General features: G+C 36.5%; 1 protein-coding gene across 1 annotated transcript in view; it reads right to left on the bottom strand.

Annotated features, from left to right (window-relative positions):
- Positions 1-302: 302 nt before the first annotated feature.
- Positions 303-22,656, bottom strand: part of LOC128640419 (APOBEC1 complementation factor-like) — a 23,817-nt gene continuing 1,463 nt past the window's right edge. Inside the window, exons 3-5 of the mRNA XM_053692904.1 lie at positions 19,444-19,723; positions 14,665-14,882; positions 303-446 (exon numbers count right to left, since the gene is read on the bottom strand). Coding sequence (XP_053548879.1) covers positions 303-446; positions 14,665-14,882; positions 19,444-19,723 — 642 coding nt within the window. The remainder of the gene's footprint in view (positions 447-14,664; positions 14,883-19,443; positions 19,724-22,656) is intronic.

Here is a 22,656-nt window from a genome sequence, read left to right on the forward strand (position 1 = left end):
ACATGGTTGCTCCTATTACATTATAGAAACTAAAGTGCTTAATATAAACTAAACCTTTATATTTACATATTCAATATTTAAAGAACTAATATCATTTTAAAAAATACCTCTGGATATCATTTTCAGGCTAATATTTGCTTTGAATACAGCATTATAGCTAGCATGTATTTACTGTTAATTACCCCTTCATTTAAGTCACCCTCCAGGCTCCAGCTTCCAGGGGTGAGACCACTTCAGTGTAATATTTTATATAATGGCCATATCTATGCAATTAAAGAATCTAATACATTCAGACTGTCCACTTACATTGTTGGGTTCTGGGTTGCAAGGAGGGGAATAGTGATCTTATAGAGAAAACAGTTGTCGCTGGTCTTGACCCAATGGCAGAATGGAGCTGATAAACTGGCTGGACCCCAATTATTTTTTTGACATATTTCTTCAAGAACCTAATAAGGTAAAAAAATAGAAAGTTGCAGTATACATTTTATAAGATATAGTCTGCAACAATAAAAAATATATATACAGGTACAAAACCCTTTATCCAAACGGCTTGGACCGGAAATTGTTTTATTTATATCTGTAAAATGGAAGCTGGGAAAGGTGAATGGGATCAAGTGTAAACAACAAATATTTTATGTAAATTTAGGTAATATTTCCATGTCATAATACAGCTTACACATGCAACCTAAAGTTATTAATACTTATACTTACATAGTACCATCTACAGTACAGTAATCAGAAGGGTAATAGTTTCTGTAGAAATATAGATAATCCCTTTATTACCCATTCCCCAGTTTTGAATAATCAACACTTATATAAATATACCTTTTACCATCTGTGATTACCTTGTATCTAAGCCTCTGCAGACTGCCCCCTTATTTCAGTTATTTTGACAGACTTGCATTATAGCCAATCAGTGCCCTCTCATAAGTAACTCCACAGGCATGTGCACAATGTTATATATGTGGCACACATGAACTAACACCCTCTTGCTGTGAAAAACTGTCAAATGCATTCAGATAAGAGGCGGCCTTCAAGGGCTTAGAAATTCGCATATGAGCCTATCTAGGTTTAGCTTTCATCTAGGAATACCAAGAGAACAAAGCAAATTTGTTGAATAAAAGTAAATTGCAAAGTTGTTTAAAATTATATGCCCTATCCAAATCATGAAAGTTTAATTTTGACTAGATTGTATGGTAAACTCTCCCCTTTTTAAAATCAGATCTGGAATGTAAGCGCTATTTTAGATGGGGTTTTTATTCATCATGTTCAATGAGATGCGCTATAACTTAGTTATTATATAGATAAGAAATTCAAATACCCCACGTTACACCACCCACTTCAAAAGTCAATTTTCCTGTCAGCTAAATGATTGAATTACTCTCCAATCAATGCTCTAGCTACAACAAAGGCCAAGATGGGGAGAGCGCTGATTGGACAAGAATTCAATCTGTTAGCTCACAGAAAATTTTACTTTTGAAGTGGGCGGAGGAGCATGCAGTATTTGAATTTCCTATCTATATTAATAACTAAGTTACACTGCATTTCATTACAGCTAATGAATTAAACTCCATCTAAAATAGCGCTTACATTCCAGATCTGATTTTAAAAAGGGGAGAGTTTCCATCACTTTAAATAAAATATAGGTAGTAACTGCATTTTAGAACACAAAAAGAAAAAACAAAAGCAAAGATTCAGACAAAGAAGTATATGACTTACTGGTTGGGAATATGTAACTTGTAATAATTCATTTTCATAAAATATATTCATTAAAAAGTCTGGATTTCGGAATAAGTCTGTAGTTTGGAAATTCCGGATTTGGGGATATGTACTTGTAAATTTTGGTTTTGTGTACGTGGCCAGAATTATTTTTTTTACAACTATAGTCCGGCAAATACATTTGTAAAAAACCTCTATATTTTGAAATACGTAATTATTGCTTTGTCTTCTGTTCTAAAAACAATGTGTGTATGGCCTTAAAGGGACAGTAAAGTCAAAATTAATCTTTCAGATAGAGCTTGCGATAATAAACAACTTTTGATTTTACTTCTGTTTTTAAAGTTTCTTCATTCTCATTGCAAGCTCAGGAGTAGCAATGCACTACTGTGAGCCAGATAGTGGTTGGTCGGCTGCAAATATATATATGCCTCTTGTTCATTGGCTCACTAAGGGCTATATTACTAGTGGTGTGCTATCAGTTGTGCATGAGCCAAAAACGGGGTTTATCGCAGCTCTTTGTGCTCATCGGAAGTAGTGGACGTTCACTTGAGCACAATTGAATTTAACTCATGTGACATCAGAAGCTCTGGTTAACTGTTACCCTTGAATTAAAAAGTTGCACAAAAACACATCAAAATACATTTAAAGTAGTTACACTTATTAACACTATCTAATAAAAATAATTTTTAAAAAATAATGCATTATAAAGTTATAAGGGCTAAAAAATATGAGGTCTCAGCCGGTGTTAGGAAGAAAAAAGGCTGAAAAGGGCTTTAACACAGAGATACCTACATACACATGTCTAAATATGTATATGCATGTATATATATATATATATATATATATCTACTGTATATATATAATATATATGTATATAAATGTATATATGTGTGTACATATGTATTTATGTATTTATATGTTTATATATGTATTTACAGACAAATATACACATATAAACACATAAATACATATATATGTATGTATGTATGTATATATATATAATATATATATAGTAAAGAAGAACTGGATCCAACGGACGGCCTCCGTTGTTAGATGCGATCCAAGAACAGCCGGCACACAGGAATTTTTCAAACTCCGATTTATTCACAAAGAAGAGAAACCAGACGTTTCAGCTCTATCGTGAGCCTTTTTCAATGGTATACAGACCGGATAATGTGAACCTACATCCACCACCCCTAAATACCAACACAACATTTAGTGATAGCCAATCAGCTTGCAAAGTGGTGCCGCTCCTCCCGCGCAACCTCAAACACACCTGGACATCCGAAGCCAGCTGATTCCCAGCACGTGCGTCATGACGTCATCACGTCATCACGGCAGAGCGCGCTGTGTGGGAATGTCTGTGTCACAGGTATCCATGGCAAACACCGGGTAAACACATACCTCCGGTTGTCATGGTGATGCGTACGAGACGTCGCAGCAGCAGCAAAACACATTGTGGGCGCAAATGTACAGTGACATAGTGGTAAACAAAAACAAGAGCCCAAGATAAGAGGCCCCCATACAAACATTAGTGCAGCAACTTATAACATAAAGACAGGTATCTATAATACTGGTAATTAGCCACAATTTGTAGGCAATAACTAATCAAGCTACAAAAACCAACGATTTCAACATATATCACAGCCCTCTATACCCAATCTGGTATCAGGGCTTGTGGGTTGTAGCTGACAACTAGAAGCTAAAAATGCTAAAGAAATTCATTAACATAGTATTGGCATCGTACTCTAAAGGAGTAGGTAGAAACATATTGTAAACCGGATGACTCCCTAGTGTCCTGGTTATTTGTAAACAGCAGCCAAAGTCTATATTGGATTCAATCCTCGGGGTGTTACTGTGTCCAAGGTGAAAATCCACCAGGTCTCAGTTTCAGCAATGCTCGTCCTCTGTCCCCCCCTCGCCTATGACGAGGGACATGATCAATAAGAATTACTCGTAGTGAAGAAACACTGTGGCCAGCTTCCAAAAAGTGGCGTGCCACCGGCTGTTCTGACCGTCCCTTATCGATGGCCTGACGGATCGCCGTCTTGTGGTTGGCCAGACGTTCCTTGAATGGTGTCACAGTTTTTCCAATGTAATATTTGGAACATGGGCAACATGATAGCATAAATCACAAAGTCGTGGAGCAGGTTGAGTCTATATTTAATTTTATACCTCTTGTTGTTGTGAGGATGTTGGAAGGTGGGTCCCTGCTAGGAGATTATTGCATGTGACACAACTGCCACATTTGTAGCAACCCGGTTTTCCTCTGTTCAGCCACATCTGTTTTTCATAGCAGTGTGTAGGGTCGCTTAGCACCAGCAGGTCCCTCAGATTACTTGCTCGTTTATACACCACCTTGGTTCCGGCATATCCTTGAAGGGAAGGCTTGTGTCCTTGGACAACATAAGCCAATTCTTATTAATCACCTCCTGGTAAGCCTCGATCGTGGGGTGTAAGGTAGTTATAAAATTCAGTCGTTCTAGGTTGTTCACGCCTAACTCTTTTGGTGGTGGCCAAGTCCTGAGTTAAATCCAGTGCCTTACAGCATTGTTGTTCTATCAGCGTTGGTGGGTAGCCCCTCTCGAGGAATTTTTCAGACATTTCAATCAACTGTTTTTCCTTACGGGAGTCATTCCGTATTGTTACGGACCACCCGCAGGAGTTGAGAGGAACTGACACCTTCTTTTTGGAATTTGGGGTGAAAGCCTATGATAGTGGAGAATGGAACTTTTTGTCGGTCGGTTTCTTAAACAAAGTGGTTTCTAATCTGTAGACCCTCATGGTTCTGACCTTGGAAATTTCCAAATCCAAAAAATGGATTTTTATCCCTGCTGTGTTCCATCTTGAATCTGATGGTTGAGTCAAGGGAATTCAAGCCACTAACCATTCAACAAGACTCTCTGATGTGCCATTCCACACCAGAAAGACATCATTATGTACCGTCTGTACAATCTGATGGGGTTCTGTCTGGAGACACAATGATCATCCTCATACATCGCCATGTAGATGTTGGCATAGGATGGGGCCATATTCGACCCCATCGCTGTGCCCATGGTCTGTAAGAAATATTTGTCCTCAAAGCGAAAGTAGTTTTTTCTCCAGACAGAATTCCAGCAGATGTAAAATAAATTCAATAGGAGGGCCTTTGTAACATGTGGTTGTCTATTAGAATACGTTTTACCATGTCAATGCCATGAGAATGGGGGATCACGGCTATATAAACTTACCACGTCCATAGTGACTAAAATGTCTGTTGTGGGTCAAGTCATCCATATTTTTCAGCAATTTGATCAATCCGAAGAATCTTTCAAGTGTGCTGACGTGTTCTGTACTACCGGTTGGAGATATGAGTCAATAAACTCTGCCAGCGGTTTGCATGAGTGATCCCCTGGCAGAGACAATCGGTCTGCAGGAGGATCCTCAAGCGATTTATGAATCTTCGGTAGTAGGTAAAGGATTGGACAAATCGGATGCTCTACCGTAAGGAATCCCAGTGCATCATCATTGATGACGCACTGACTGGTGGGCCAGTCCTAAGAATGAGTCAATTTGTTTTTTAAACAGTAGTGTGGGGTTGGAATTGAAGCGGACGATATGTATCGGTGTCTTGTAGTTGTTTATAACGCCTCCCCTCTATATTGTGAGTAGTCAAGTATCACGGTGGCACCACCCTTGTCCGCCGGCCTAATGACTATATCCCTGTCAGTAGACAAGGATTTTATGGCCCGTCTCTCTCCACTTGTTAGGTTATCCCTAGCCATGGGTAGGTTTTTCATGTGATCTATGAGTGAAGTGGTACAGATGTGGTGAAATGTTTTGATTGATGAATGGGTATTACTGGGTTCAAAAGTGCTTTTTGTCTTAAAAGGTTTTGGGGTATATTTCCTCAGAATCCTTAAAGAAATCCTTAAGTTTTAATTGTCTTTGGAATCTCCCCATATCAACCAACAGGTCAAATAAATCACAGCGTGGGGTAGGTATAAAGGATAGTCCTTTATTCAATACTTTTAATTCGTCAGAGGTAAGTGGGCGTTTTTCTTAGATTATAAACTATTGTATTTTTTTCTTCTGGCGTTGTTGGTTTTTTCGTCTTGCCCTCCCCCTCCTGAGGCGTCGCCTCTGGGCCAGTGGCCTAAAGGGGGCTTCTGGGCAGAACGTGTGGTTACTCCACTCTTGTGAGCTGGCACTAGGGGTCTGATTTTTGCCCTCTGATGAGTCTTCCCCCACTACTATCCACTGATGCCGCACCACCTTCTACAAAAAATCAATATTATTTCTACCAAAGTGGGAATGTTTTTTTATCCTAAAACCTCTAGGTATAAATTTTAGTTTATGGTATTTGGATATATAAAACGCATGCAAGTGAAAATCAATCTCCTTCTTTTTCAAGGTGTAAAAGCTTATGGGTAAATATTGTTAGGTGTCTCACCTCTAGTTTCCTCTAACTCCTGCAGGTCCGCTTCACAGGCGGATGCGAGCTGCATCAGCCTCAGTGAAGGCAAAATCCTCTATGTGTCCATATGGGTCTTCACTCCACAGGCACCCTCCTGTGTAGTGACTGATGTTTCCATGCCAAAATAGTCAGGTGGTAAAGAAATCTCCAATTACAGTAACTGAGTGGGTCCTGAGTATGATCCACAGGTATATCAGCCAAATGTCAATATAGTCAAATAAGTGAGTAGGTGCACGTTTCGAAAATGTAAATACAAATCGTTCGTGGGAACGGCACTCGCCAGCTAATCATCCACCAGGTTGCTCGGCAGAGTAAAATACATATAGTAAAGAAGAACTGGATTTATATGTATATAAATGTATATATGTGTATATATGTAAAATGTATATATGTGTATATATGTGTGTACATATGTATTTATGTATTTATATGTTTATTTATGTATTTACAGACAAATATACACATATAAACACATAAATACATATGTATGTATGTATGTATGTATATATATATATATATATATATACAGTATATACTGCTGCCATATAATGCTACCAAGAGAACAAAGAAATTTGATATTAGCAGTAATTAGAAAGGTTGTTTGAAATTGCATGGTCTATCTGAATCATGAAAGAAAAGCTTGGGGTTTCATACCACTTTAATTATTGCAAACCTTCTATTTTATAATGTTGCATGTGAATTTGCTGACACAGCACACGGGCAGGAGCCAAAAGTGCATATAATGTGCTTACTGCAGTATGCCCTAATCATCCATTGAGGTCTATTCATTAAGAGGTGAATGGCAGGGAAATGAAACATTTCAATTCCCGCCATTAACTATGCATTATGAAGGGCCGAACCCATTGAGTATTTCCTGCAAAAAGAGCAGAGTTAGCCCTGCACAATGCATAGTTAATGTGTACAATTCACAGAAATAGGAGAATTGCCGGTGAATTGTATTCAGCATTAACTATGCATTGTGCAGGGCTAATTCAGCTCTTCTTGCAGGGGATATTAAACTGGATTTGGCCCTTGATAATGCATAGTTGATGAAAGATTCCAAGTCCCTACTATTCATCTGCAATTCTTCTATTTGTGTATAGAACCCATTGTATTGCTATGCTGTTATGTTTGTATGGAAATGGGGCTTTGATATAAACCAATTTATAGTAGAATACATTGCAATTACAAAAGTTATTCTTTATGGCACTATAAATTTCCTTAAAAAAATGTAGATTGCATAATCAATTTTGTAGTCTCAGTTATCTGTATATGTTTATTTCCCTTCATGGCTAACAGACACAAACTCAGCTAATATAGGGTGGCAAAAACCTTGAAGGGAAAGTTTACATTTAAAAAACTGCTCTGGGGCGGAGCCAGCTGCCGAGGAACATGGACGCATTTGGAGTGTGCTCTTTTAAATCTTGCCCTATATTCCAAGTAAGCACAGAAACTCGGTCAGCCTATCAGCTACAAAACAGCTTTACAGGCATCCCTAAGCGACGTTGATCAGTTTAAGAGGTTTCATACTCTTCTTGGCTCCAGCATTATGTAACCCGCAACATTGGCCCTACCAGATTACCCACACGCAGGTCGCACAATACAACCAGTGAGACCGTACCTTGTTCTACTGCTTTGATAAGATAAGCCCAGATTGTGAAGCCTCAGACTGCTGTCACTCACCTCACACCTGACCCCAGGATCCAAACAACGATCCGAAACATACCGTGAGGCTGCTTTCTACTCACGTGGCCCCCGGGGAAGGAAACTATTGTTGTGTCCGACCACCAAAAGATGACAAACTAAATACTCCGCTTCAAGTATGGCTAGTGGTAAAAAGCCTCCAGGGTAATGGCAGCCGTTAGAGTTCTGGGAGCAGAAATGCAAGGACTAGTAGATCTTTATTTTCAAGATATCAAAAAAGACCTTGAGCTGATTCTAATATTATCCAAACAAACACTGCACAACCAGCTGAAGTCAGTGCGGACCAAGCATGCAGACAGCCCCAGCCTCTAAGGCGAGATAGCTACTTGGACACTAAAACACTACCCTTACAACCTATTACAGCATTCCCCAAACACCCTGAGTGAGAAATGTTCACATTCAAAAGAAGACCTTCTACAGAAGCCCCTGGGAAGCTTGACCGATTCTCGATGCTTCAGATGCACAAGCTCCAACATACCAGCAAAATTTAAAGAGGACTGCTCTAAGATCATAAATGGTGCTGAAGAATCCCCTGCCTACAGTTTGGGAGAAAAGGTTTAATATGGATGGCGCAATGTGACATGTAAAGGGTTGTCAACAGCTTGTCAATTGTGGGCCCCTACCATGCATATATACCCTTATGTCACTAAGTTCATCGATGCCCCATCACTCAGCCTTTTGCGGAACTGGTGAAGTCATCGCCTAGGCTAGGCATCGGGTGAGATGTAACTTGCCTCAGCTTACAAAGAGAGGCTGCTGTTGTTGTTCCCATGACTCTCTTCTACATTCAAATATCCAGAGACTGGAGACTTTCGCTTGATACACAGTACATTCAGTAAAAAGAAGGAACGCTCATACATAATACTACCTTACCTCTTACAGTTTCCCACCATATAAACTTTGAGTCTTTAAAATACCTCTTCATATATATTATTTGTTACATGTTAAGAGCTGTTGTTTTGCAGTCACAGGTTTAATGTTTACTATTATTTATTATTGTATATCATTTCATGCACCGTCTAGACCCTGAAAAAGAGATGGGCTGCTACCTGGTTCTTGCATGAGAGATTGTTAATATAGCTTAAATTGTTTTATGGGAGTTCATTTAACAGAATGTTTAACCCTAGCTCTGTCGCATATCTCCCTCACGAAGCATACCTAGAGTTGTGGGATACTGACATAACAGCTTTTCTATATCAGTACCACAGGGGAACAATAATGACCTTTAAGCTTTCTGCTCTATTCCTTTTCATGCCCATGCATTTTCTTATACCTCGCTGTGTTGTTTATTTCCTAATTCTTATAGGTTGTTTCTCAAGCCTAGACTGCAAATTAAGTTTTCTTTTTTTTTTACATTAACACATAGGGTGGATGTTATGCTAGGGGGTACATAATAAGTCTTAAATCTATAGCTGTAAAGCATGAGGGTTCATAGTCAAACGTATATCCTATTGATTATCATGGTGTGGACCGGAAAGAGTTATTGTTTTTCTTACAAACTTACTGCATATATCTGATGTTATAGTTAGTGTACTAGCTTGTCATTTCTTACTTATAGCTAATTGTGAATGAGTGCCATAGTTAGTTGGCAGACCTATTTAATACAACACACCTCCATACCTCCTGCACTGTATCTCTTATGGTTAGCCATTCAGAGTGAAAATAACGCCATGCTATCAGCGGCTGGGACAGGGTGGCTAAGTTTTTTGTCTAATTATACCATGCACAACAGATCCATCTACATTGCAGAGCTACTAATTACATAGTTTGCTTTTGGGGTAACTATATTTGTATTTTTATTCTTCCTTTATAGCTCTATAAGTTAACCTCCATACCACTAAATGTATACTACTCTCCCTATTGACTTACTGGTCCCAGGCACACTGCCACTATTTTATTAGTAAGTATTATAGATGATGGATTGTATATGTGTTGTCTTCACTGTACCTCATAAGCCCTCAACTTACTTTCACTTAAACTATGCTTTCTCATTTCCATAACATAAGGTTTTACCCTACTATATATTTATGTACTATGTATTTCCAACACCTATGGTTAACTCTCCACTTTTAACTCTAAAAGATCTAAGACTCATACTAAATCCTCCCTCTGGACTACCAGTTTGTCCAGCTACTATGGTTTGGGTCATTCTTTATACATGTTCAGGCAAATGTTTAAGTGCGGCTTATACTTGTTCAAATGACTAATATTTTGAATATTTTAGTTTCTTTTGTGGTATCACACAGCACCTTACTCCTAAAGTCCCTATATGTATATAGTAACAAAATGTTGCAAAACTCCATTAATCCTATACTTTGGAACATTCTGATATTCAGGAGACAAAGAGTTTAAACCACACACTTTACCACCTTGCAAAGATTTGTCACTGCCGGAGCTCTGCACTCATTTACCAGATCCCCATTATATATTGTTTCCAATGCCCTTATATTTATATCTCTAAAAGGACTTCAGTCCAGTATTAATTATTATTCAATAGTGTTCTGACCATAGTCTCTTAATATTCTATATTCTCTTGAGTTTTGACATTATGGAACTCCTCAGCCTCAATTTTAAAGTCCTATAGGTGTATGGATTTATGATGCAGACTACTATAAGCCATAAGATTGCCTTTCCCTAGCCTGAATTTCATACAGTATATCTTTACCCCATTATGTGGTTCTATACGAGCTTTCCTTACACAGTAGGCATTATCTAATTTTTACTGGAGTACAAGTCTTATCTTTCAGTTGACTATATTACTAACCAGGTTAAATTCATTGATATCTACATGTTACTGCAGTAAACAGGTATAATAGCATCTTTATGGTTTATAGATTTAATAAAGTTACCCATACTCCTTAATGGTTCCTTATCTAACACATTACTCTGTCATCCTAGAAGGCTCTGCCCCTCCCCCCCTCACATCACTCAGAGCGGCTATGATCGCTGTACTTACCCCCCCTATCAATATTGATTACATGTTTTTGTTTTAAACAAATTTGCAATGTTTGCCAAACCTTCATCTATATATTTAAAAAAAAAAAAAGAAGAATTTCCTTTCAGATGTTGAATGTAGCATTTGAATATTGGAGTTTTAAAAATTTAGGGCCAGATTATAAGTGGAGCGCAATATTGCACTTACGCTAGTGTGATGGTATTACAAGTGCAGCGCAATGCGAATGCGACAACACGTTCACATTGGCGAAAATCCAAGCACTCACAAGAGCATGCTTCCATAGGTTCCAATGGGAGCCTCGTTTTCATGCCGAAAGCCACAGCAAACCACCTAGCACATCACGGGGGCAAATTGCGCAGTGTTGGGCAGCAATAAATAAATATATGTACGCTTATATACATTTATACGTTTATATGTGTATATACACATATTAACACATAAATATATACGTATAGTAGCAGATACATATATATTTATAGTGAAAAAAACACAAACCTCCATGTAAAGGCACTTTAGGTGCTGTTTTTTTAACATCATACATCCCCTTACTTTAACCCCTTATAACTGCTTTGTGCAGTTTTTATAAAAAAAATTACATAAAGACGCTCATATATTTCTCTTATGTTATAGTACTGTATATTTTGGGGGCAATTGGGGCAACTTTTTCTTTTTAACCAGAAGTCTGTCCTTTGGTTTGGGAAACATCATACAGGGGGTCAAGAGAAGTATCCTGGAAATTTTAAGTATCATAGGAATTGTAGTTCTTTGCAGAGTCAAAACGGTACTGGGTGATAAGTTGTTCAGTGACTTGAGAGAGCTGGCTTAGGCACATGGAGAGAACAGACTGCCAGATAAGTATCAGTGGTACATTTACCACAATTTGGCGAGGTCAGACACATTTTATGAAGAACATTTTTAAGTGAGGTGTACAGGTTTTTCAGCTATGCAAAATTAAAAAAATGGAAACTCTATGAGGCCTATGTATCAAAGGTCTTGCGGACCTGATCCGACAGTGCGGATCAGGTCCGCAAGACCTCGCTGAATGCGGAGAGCAATACGCTCTCCGTATTCAGCATTGCACCAGCAGCTCACAAGAACTGCTGGTGCAATGCCGCCCCCTGCAGACTCGCGACGCCAGCAGGGAGGTGTCAATCAACCCGATCGTACTCAATCGGGTTGAACTGTGGCAATTCCTGTCCGCCTGCTCAGAGCAGGCGGACAGGTTATGGAGCAGTGGTCTTTTGACCGCTGCTTCATAACTGCTGTTTCTGGCGAGTCTGAAGACTCGCCAGAAACACGGGCCCACAAGCTCCTTCCGGAGCTTGATAAATGGGCCTCTATTTCTTTTCCATTTCATGGCTAAAAAAAAAAAATCCAATTTGGGATACTGCAGTTACCACCACAGAGTATTATTAATTATTACAATACATGATAAAAAAAAATGTTACATCTTAAAAATAAATCAACTATCTTTTTATGGTTATTGGAAAAACACTGCAAATATAGTGTAAAAAATGTATGTCCATATAAAATGTAGAATCTAAATATGTGGAAATTGTTTATACTTGCATGAAAAAACTGTGAAATAAAAGGTTTCTGAGTTTAAATTGTAATTAATACAGCTCATTCATTCATTAATTCAGCTAATTCAGTTGTGTACCTCCTGCTAATGCTAATTGGTCAATACACAATACCCAATAATATTTACTGGGTGATAGGCACCTATTTTTAAACAGCTTTTTTATAAAAAAAAAATTCAAGCAAAATGTCTACACAATTGAATGCTGCATTTTCATATGCATGACAGAACAGTTTTGGATAGTGTCCCTTTAAGGATTACAAGCCAATACCCAAGGTGTACCTATATTAAAATATGCAATCTGATGAATGTCAATCTTTCATGGATACATTGTGTGTCTGTATATATGTATATATATATATATATATATATATATATATATATATATATATATATATATATATATATATATACTGGATAGATAGACATACTATACACTTTTTCTGTAATAATATCTTTATCTAATACATTTTCCACTCATATCTAGCCCTATGAAGGTCAATAGCACTATTTAAAAAGAAATTAAGTTGTTGTATTTGTAATTTTGTATTTGTCTATATATTTGTCTATATATGGTGTGCAGTGTTTTTCAAAACAACAGTGGTATAAAAGGATGAAAGACTGAAGGACAAAAATGCAATTTTTAAGATGCACTTACATCACTAGTGCACAATCCTTACTACTTCCATTTTGAGTTCTTATTACAAATCCATATTTATTTTTTTATTACTTGAGGGCTAGTCTAGTTTGTGCTAACATCTGCATGTGCTAGCTAGTGCAAGTACAATTCTTCCCTCACATAATAGACTTCTACTGGGTCATGTAGTAAAATTCATGTTGGATAATACTCAAGTGCTAAGCTGATGAATCGCAAGTAGTGAAGTTCTTCATTTAGTTCACTGCAATACTTTTTTCAATAAAAGTTAAAGGGATACTGAGCCCATTTTTTTTCTTTCATGATTCCGATAGAGCATGCAATTTTAAGCAACTTTCTAATGTACTCCTATTATCAATTTTTCTTCGTTCTTTTGGTATATTTATTTGAAAAAGCAGGAATGTAAGCTTACAAGTTGGCCCATCTTTGGTTCAGCACCTGGGTAGTGCTTGCTGATTGGTGGCTAAATGTAGCCACCAATCAACAAGCGCAATCCAGGGTTGTACCAAAATAGGCTGGCTCTTATCATTACATTCCTGCTTTTTCAAATAAAGATACTAAGAGAATGAAGAAAATTGATAATAGGAGTAAATAAGAAAGTTGCTCTATCTGAATCCTGAAAGAAAAAAAATTGGGTTCAGTATCCCTTTAAGTATAAAAATTACTTCACACATACATACCCAGTCCAGCCCTTGCCATATACCATATCCCTTTAATTCTGCAACAAAACCTTTGTGTCATAATTAAACCTTTTGTTTCCTAAGCATTAAAGGGACACAAAACACTAAATAAATGTCATGCACCTCCCTCTAATCATGGGTGCTGCCGTTCTGAAACTTAGGTTACACTGCAGGAATTTTGAAGGAGAGTTGCTGCACATGTGCAAACAGGTCGGCACTGGAATTTAGTGAAAGAAAGATTTCAACATGGCGGCACCCATGACTAGTAGGAGGTGGGAAAAAGATTTAATAATTTGCTTATAAAATATATTTAGTGTATAATGTCCCTTTAAGTCTAAAGATAACTTAAGTCCTTTATTTCTGTAGCATATTTTTGTGTTTTGTAATGAAAACTAGCAAGCGATTATCATTTACTTCAGGTGTCACAAATGCTAAACTTTAAAGCATTTATTTCTTTTGGATTGCACATGAGCGTCACACTTTACTAACCACTTGTAATATTAGCCCAATGAGCTTGATAATACCACTCTGCGCTATCCATTAAAAGTATAGGGCCACACTAAAAAAGTTTAGGACATGTTAAGATGGGGGGTCAAAAACTTGACAAACAAGCTAAATATCAAGGATACAGAAGGTACTGCTGTGGATGTTGTCTCCTACCTCTGTCCTTGCTAACTGTAGGGCACTGGACATGTAAAAAAGTAAATCATTCCAAATTCCTAACAGCTGACACCAAAAAAGGTTTGGAGCAGTATAGTAATCCATACTAATGCATAGCAACCCCCAAGTTCCCCCTAGAGCTACCACTAACCTTGGTGCCCAAGATTTGTTAAGCGCTGTTGTAAATATTTTAAAATATTTGTTTCACAACACATTCCATGTAATACATATGAAGGTTTAATTATTCACACCTACCTGTGATGCTGGTTTAATGCCTTGTGGTTTTAATGCAACAGTACTCATTGGTGTGAGTTCCATTCCAGGTAAAATGTCATAGAGTTTCTCATCGCCCCTTTTGTCTATTTTCACTTGGTATCCAGCACATCCACGTCCCAAGCCAGTGTATGCCAAATATCCCCGTCCTCCTAGTCCTCTAACTCCCGCAGCCCCTACAGGTACACTCATGTAAATTTCTAGGAATGTAAAAAGCATTAAGCTGTATCAAATCAGCAGAAAATCACCCTGATTCCTAATATAATGAAGAAATTACCCAACGTACACAGAACTGGAATGAGAAAATGCAAGTAATTATTTGTAAGGGGTTATTGCAAAATATAGGTATATGATATACAAGTACTTACCCATTCTTGATTTTACTAAAGGTTATTTGGAAATTCAAACTTCTTAATTTAGTACATATGTACAAACCAACTCATGAGCTTTGTGTTATGTGAGATACAATTGTGTTAAAACTATAGTAAAGATAACATAGTAGATGAGGTTGAAAAGACAGAAGTCCATCAAGTTCAACCTATACAAATCTTAATATACATACGATAAAAACTTCAGTTAATCTTAAATTAATCCCATTATGAAAGGTAACCCATTTAACACCAGCAATCATATCCCTGAATTCTGTTTCTAGTCAGAAATGTATCTAAACAATTTTTAAATGTATCTAAGGTATTGGCTTTTACTACCTCCTTAGGTAATGAGTCCCACAATTTGATTGTTCTTACAGTGAAAAACATTTTCGTTGTTGGAGATTAAATCTCTTTTCCTCCAGCCTTAAATTGTGACCTTTTGTCACAAACAATTTTCTTGGAATAAACAGCGCTTACGCCATATCTGTATATGGGCCTTGAATATATTTAGATGAACTAATAATGTAACCTTTCAAGGTAATTATTTTTATTTCATCAGTTGAATGACTGACCTTTCTCATTGTCCTTAATCAAATCCACAGTTTCCAATGCAGCAGTATATATAAATTAACTCTAGTAGGACTGAGTTTCCATAGTCTCAAAATCTTCTATCCAACTAATTTTTTTTTATATTAGTCGGTACTGCCAATCATAAGCCTTGCTACCCACCCTATTTACTTACTTTCATTGCGCCCCAATTAAATTGCTAAGGCTTGAATGCTACTATCAAGATAGGTGGGGCATGTGCTGTTGTACATCTTGCTAATAGTATAGAAGTTTCAACAAGCACTCACTTTTATTAGCAGGGGGTATGGATTCTGGATGGCCTTAAATTCTGGTGGCAAAACAATAAAAAAGCATTAGATGGGTGGGTAGCTGGGGTACTATGGAAATGCACTACTTTGCTTGTTTAAATATATTACAGATGGCAAAATCTATAATAATGTCAGAGTTTACGTTTCCAATCAAATGTTACTAAAGCATGGAGATTTTGAAATTAAATTTCCCCACCACAGAAAATGTAAAAGTATTATATATTAATAATAATTCATTTTGTAATGTTAAAGACTTAACTTAATATCACTTGGGTTAAAAAGCTATTTATATGAATGATTTATTATTTATACAAATTATTTACCTTTGTAAAATCTAAAAAAGGCAAACAAAAAAATATATAATTCTGTATATATATATATATATATATATATATATATATATATATATATATATATATATATATATATATATATATATATATATATATATAAATATATATATATATATTATTAATAATGTGAATCCCAGTACTCTACAAATTCAATATTTTATTGCCAAAGTAATCCAAATTGTATTAATATTAAAAACATTTTGAATCTTAGCCTATATGGGTCACAAAACACTCAGACATTCATACAAAAAGCCACACACTCAAAAACAAAATGAACGCCCAAGGCATCGTTGGGGGGGGGGGGCACATTTTCATCAACAGGTAAAAAGGACCCTCAATTGCTCTATTTAATATAACTATATATCAAATATGATAAGATTGAAGAATATACACAGATAATACAGCAAATTGAGAAATGCTGTTGCTCTCTTAACTTATTCATAATCAAAACAATATGTAAGTCAATATTAACATATTTTCTTTCATTTTCCCTTTTTCCTGTTCCATGTACGTTGGTTTCACCATGTTGTTAAATTCATGCACAAATTATAATGTCATTTCCAGCCTTATTTTAAACCATATATGGGGCGTAAAAGAGAGGCCTACCTCAAAAAAATGAACTTCCCAGTAGTACATTTGTATTTAGTATTTCTATAAATTTGATTTATTTTAACTTCTTGTAACTTCAAAGGACATTAAACACATTCAAAATTATACATAGAAATATTAATCATTGCAATTTATTTTTACTTTAGTCCACATTTCCTTTAATTTAATACTGAAAGGTGTGTTTTTCCCCACTGCCCCAGAGAGACTGCATACTTTACAACCCTGATCCTGTGGTATTCCTCACAGTAATTGCATGATCACTGTAGGAGCACATTTATCTATTTTCCACATCAAATGGAAGAAGAAAAATATATTCAAAAGGCTTGTCAAGGGTATGTCCCTGAACTGCAAATAATGAAAATTCTGCTATTTTGTAGACAGAAATTATGCAATGCTGTACTTAATTGCTTATATAAGCAATGTATATATTAAATGACTTTAATGTCCCATTAATAATAAATTATACCACAACTAGTCTATAACAATAGTTTACTGTTTCCTTTGTTTTATTGAAACCAGTTTTTAGTACCCAAATGATGTTAATATATAATTAATAGGGAAATAATACTATTGATAGATATAGTATTTTACACAACACTGGGATAATCAAGCTGTATACAGCTACCTTTCTCACTATTGTGTAGTAAAGGACTGTTGAATTCAGAAGAATTGCATAATCAACAGACACGTGCTAAAAAGTCCATGCAAAAAAACTTAGGGCCAGATTATAAGTGGAACACTAAATATCGCTTTGATAAAAGCAATATTTGCGCCTCACTTTGTAATGCAAGTTTTCAGCAATACGAACGCAACCTCACAAGAGCGCGCTTCTATAGGCTCCTATGAGAGCCTCGTTCTGATGCGGTCAGACACGGCATTAGAACTCGTGCAGAGCAGGGAGTAAGTAGCGCGGTGATGGACAGCAGTTTTAAATATGAATGTATATGATTATATACATATATATTTACTGGGAACACACAGTTCCCATAGATCACAATGCAAAGGCACTTTTCAGAGCCGTTCATTTTCTAGCACTTCACTCCAACCAACTTTAGCCTAGTGCAGTAATTTTATTAAAAAATAAAGATGCTGCCTTCTTTATTTTTTAATAAAATACACTAGACAGTATTTTGGGGGCATTTGGCTGACCTCTGGTTAATTTTATAAGTGCTAAATGCTACCGCGAGCGCGCGCGGTAGCAATAACCAGCCACTTGTAATGGCTGATAAAATATTATTTGATAATTTAGCGCTACACTCGCCGGAAACAGAAGTTATGAAGCAGCGGTCTAAAGGCCGCTGCTCCATAACTTGACCACCTGCTCTGAGGCTGCGGACAGAAATCAACCTGATCGAATACGATCGGTTTGATTGACAACCCCTGCTAGTGGCCGATTGGCCGCGAATCTGCAGGGGGCGTATGCTGTCGGCATTTATCGATGTGCGGCAGACATGATACGCTACATTGTATCATGCCCGCTTGCACATTAATAAATAGGCCTCCAAGTTTGAATTTGAAAAAAGTAGTAGATTTTTTTTCTGACAAATTTCAGACTTAGTTCCACTTTTCTTCCTCTGGTGACAACCATCAGCCTACTATGAATTCTTGCACATGCTCAGAAGGATCTGGTGCACCAAAAAGTGTGCATATAAAAAGACAATGAACATTTTGATAATGGAAGTGAATTGGGAAGTTGTTTAAATTTGCATGCTGTATCTAAATCATGAAAGTCTAATTTTGACTTTAGGGTTCCTTTAATAGCAATTTAACCTCTTAACCGTCCTTGCAGTCCTAAAGGCAATCGGCTTTAATGCCATTAGGACGGCATGAAACGTCTTATCTTTTTGTGTCCTGCACCCTCCTGCTTCCGTAAAGTTCAAGATCCGCCTGGGCGATGTGCCTAGCATTGTAGGCAGCACCCCAGGATCCAATACTAGCATTGGAATCATGTGATTGCAGCAGCAGTCACGTGACTTCCTTTTTCCTTGTTAACATTTGCCCGGTCATGAAGGGGGGTTAAGTATCATTAATAAATATTAGTTTCAATTTTCACCACTGTCATACCAGTTGTCTGTGCTTTAAAATAGTGTCTGATTATAACTTGAATTAAATAAATTACAGAGTAATCATATATTGTGAGAATCCAGTTTTCCAGTAACATTCCCAGATTGTCAGATACTTGTCTATTTTTCAATAAAAGGACATAAAAGTGTGAAAATAAAATGTATTAATGTGTTAGAGCATTTTATTACTGCACTATTGCTTGCACATAAATGTGTTTAACCCATGCAAAGAGGTTAAACGAACAGTAAAAGTCAGCTCCAGAACAGCTATGCATTACTGGGACTTAGCTGAGCCAATGGTAAGAGATATGTGTATGTAGCCACCAATTAGCTGCTATCTCCCAGTAATGCATTGCTGCTCCTGAGCCTACCAAGGTATACTTTTCAACATAGGATACCAAGAGAACAAAGTAAACATAAACATTTCATTTTTACTTTCATGTCCCTTTAATAAAGTGTGCAGTAATTAATAGCGTATGATAAAAATTACCTCTAACTGAAGGAGGTCTTAGGAGGCCGCGATTGCTGACATATCCTTTTGCAGTAGGAAAATGAATGCTGGGAATTGCCGCGGTATAGGCTGGACTAGGTGCATAAAATACAGGTGCACCTAGATAGGCAGTAGCTGGGTCGTAAACATGTCCTATAGTGTACGCATACTCTCCTTGTACAGACCCTCCTCTTCCTCCTGTTCCTCTGGTGTATCTTATATAGCTGTCTTTGTCCACTGGTTTAGCCAAGGTAACTTCTATTGGTGAACCATCTATTAACTGGAAGAAAATATATATACATATTACATAAGAACGGCACAAAGGATACTTGTTAACATGCGGCCCCATTTTATGACATAACACTCATTGCCTACCTATAACAAAACATGCTGCATAATCAAAGAATGATTCCAATGTTTATGTACAGATTATCTTTCATAGCAATATGCTGCCATGTAAAGGTGAAATGGTATTAAATTGTGACCATTTGTACTTGTAACTTTATGATTTTGTAAAATTGCTGATTTATATTTATATATACATACATATATAGAAAGGGCAAAAGGCTGAGGCAAGTAGATGATAAGAGTTAATTCTATTCTATTTTTCTTTTATATATATATCAATTTGAAAATATGTGTCAAATTCAATACATATTTAGAAATATAATGTGACATCCATACAATATGTGCAATATGAATAAAATAACTAAAATGTCCAAAGTATACAGCAACATAAATTGTTAGATATCATTACAAGCTTGGTATCCACCTGTGTTGTACTGATATGCAAGCTCTCCTTATAAGTGCACACAACTTATAGACAGAAGAGCTGTATGTTGCGTTCTCAGACAATCTATCACTAAAACGTAGCTTTTACTTAAAGGGACATAAAACAAGTTGGGATAGAGACAAAATATAATAATATGTACTTTAATTACTTTACCTGCAAATTTATACTGCAGTGCCTCACGATTAATTCTTTCTTTTTAGTTTTTGAATTGTAAAGCTCTAACTCCCCCCACACATTTGCTTCTATGGGGCCCAATTATCAAGCTCTGAATGGAGCTTGATGCCCCTGATTCTGCACGAGCCTTCAGGATCGCCGGAAACAGCAGCTATGAAGCAGCGGTCATAAATGGTTCGCTGCCTCTAAGGCTGCGGACATCAATCCACCGGATCACATATGTTCGGGCTGATTAACACCCCCTGCTAGTGGCCGATTGGCCGCGAATCTGCAGGGAGCGGCATTGCACAAGCAGTTCACTAGAAATGCTTGTGCAATGATACACTGTTGGCATTCATCAATGTCTGTTGGACCTGATCCACTGAGCGGATCATGTTGGACAGACCGATGATAAATCGACCCCTATGGGGGATATTTATCAAAGCGTCAACTGATAATACGCTGGAATCCCGCATCGTATTTGGCGCGAGATTGATCTGCCATAGTTAACAAAGCATCAAAATCGTCAAATGCTGAAATGTGTGGCAAAATATACACTCCCACGATCTCAATCCGACGCAGATCGATGCTTGCGTCATTACAGATGTTTTGAATTCCCATTCGACTCTATTTGACCCTTTTCCCAATTTATTAAACATTTAACAGGTACGCTTGTGTCTATTCTGATGCCGCGTACCTAGTTTTCAAACTACAACCCTTGAGGCCACGGATGCCATAGAAATCAATGGGAGTCTGAAAACACAGAAAGCTTATGTTCGATGCTGCAAGAGAATGAAGCATATTACATAGTAAAAGTAAATTAAAAACTTTATTAAAATTGTATACCCTTTCTAAATCAATCAATATTACTGCTCCACATTTGGTGCACTAGTAGATATAGGGATAAAAATAAAAAATACATTACTACTTATGGATTATGTTACATCTTTGTCTCTCATTACAAAGCAAAGGGACAATATTATTTCTCTATATTTGGTGCAAAGTTTTGCCCCAAACTTGTTGCACTAATAGATATAGAGCTAAAAATAAAATAAATACACAACATAATATAGCTAACTTCCTTTTTATTTTTTTAATAAATCTAATTGCATCATAATAATACCTAGTTCCACTCTCCACTTCGCACCAAATTTGACGCAACACTTTTCGCACCAATTATGACGCCAACTCCTAAACAACCCATACACTAGTGAATTTTTAAACCACTTTTGATTGGAATATGCATAATCACATGATTTATGACATCAGCCAATCTGATTCAAATATACATTTTAAACTATCACTAATGAATCAAATTGCTCGATACTTGTGTCATTGATCATTCATCAGAACTTGTAAGTGCCATTTGTTACATTGTGTATTATACTTTGAAAGTATGTAAATGTGAAATTAGTATTAAAGATAAACATTGATGCTGACATTAGGACACACAGTGTAATATTTTAGACAATGATTTTAAAATTTGAATGATGTTTGATTCAATATAATCTTAAACTCAAAGGGATAGCCCACCTAACATTAAACTGTCATAAATCAGATACAGCAGAAATTAAAATCACCTCTTTAATGTCATGCTATTTTCAGTGTATTTCTTCCTTCTCTTGAATTTCTTTTTCAGTAAGAAATGTCATCTTATATTCCAGCCCATTTTGTAACACCTGTGTAGGGGTGGTTTTTAAAACTAGATTGCAATCAGGAGGGGTTACACAGGTACAGAGAGAAAACTGTCCCAGCTCTTAAAATATCCATTGATTGCAAATAAATACATATGATACCCAGATTACATGTTATATTCATTAGTATTCCTGCTCAGAATAATAATACATTTACACTATATACATAAAGTAGTATAAATGAACACAGAGATATAAAAGACAACATTGTTTAGAACAAAAAAAAGGAATTTAGGACATATAAATATGTTTGCAAAAGATTTCTGACATAACACACACAAACCACACACACACACACACACAATATATATATTATATATATTATATATATACGTATATACAAATATGTGCAAAGATATATGTACAAATTATAGCATAAATAATAATTTATAAAAACAAAACTAAACATGAGATAAAAGCATATCATGACTGCTAGAAATAAAAATATACATTAATTTATGTGAAAGTCTGATATAACAGATTTTTTTGTATAACAAGTAAATATAAAAATAACTTTCTATGAGATATTGTTTGTTGAGGTATAAATCTAGCTATTTCTTGGACATTAACAGA

The sequence above is a fragment of the Bombina bombina genome, chromosome 9, assembly GCF_027579735.1.
Source record: "Bombina bombina isolate aBomBom1 chromosome 9, aBomBom1.pri, whole genome shotgun sequence".
NCBI classification, from domain to species: Eukaryota; Metazoa; Chordata; class Amphibia; order Anura; family Bombinatoridae; genus Bombina; species Bombina bombina.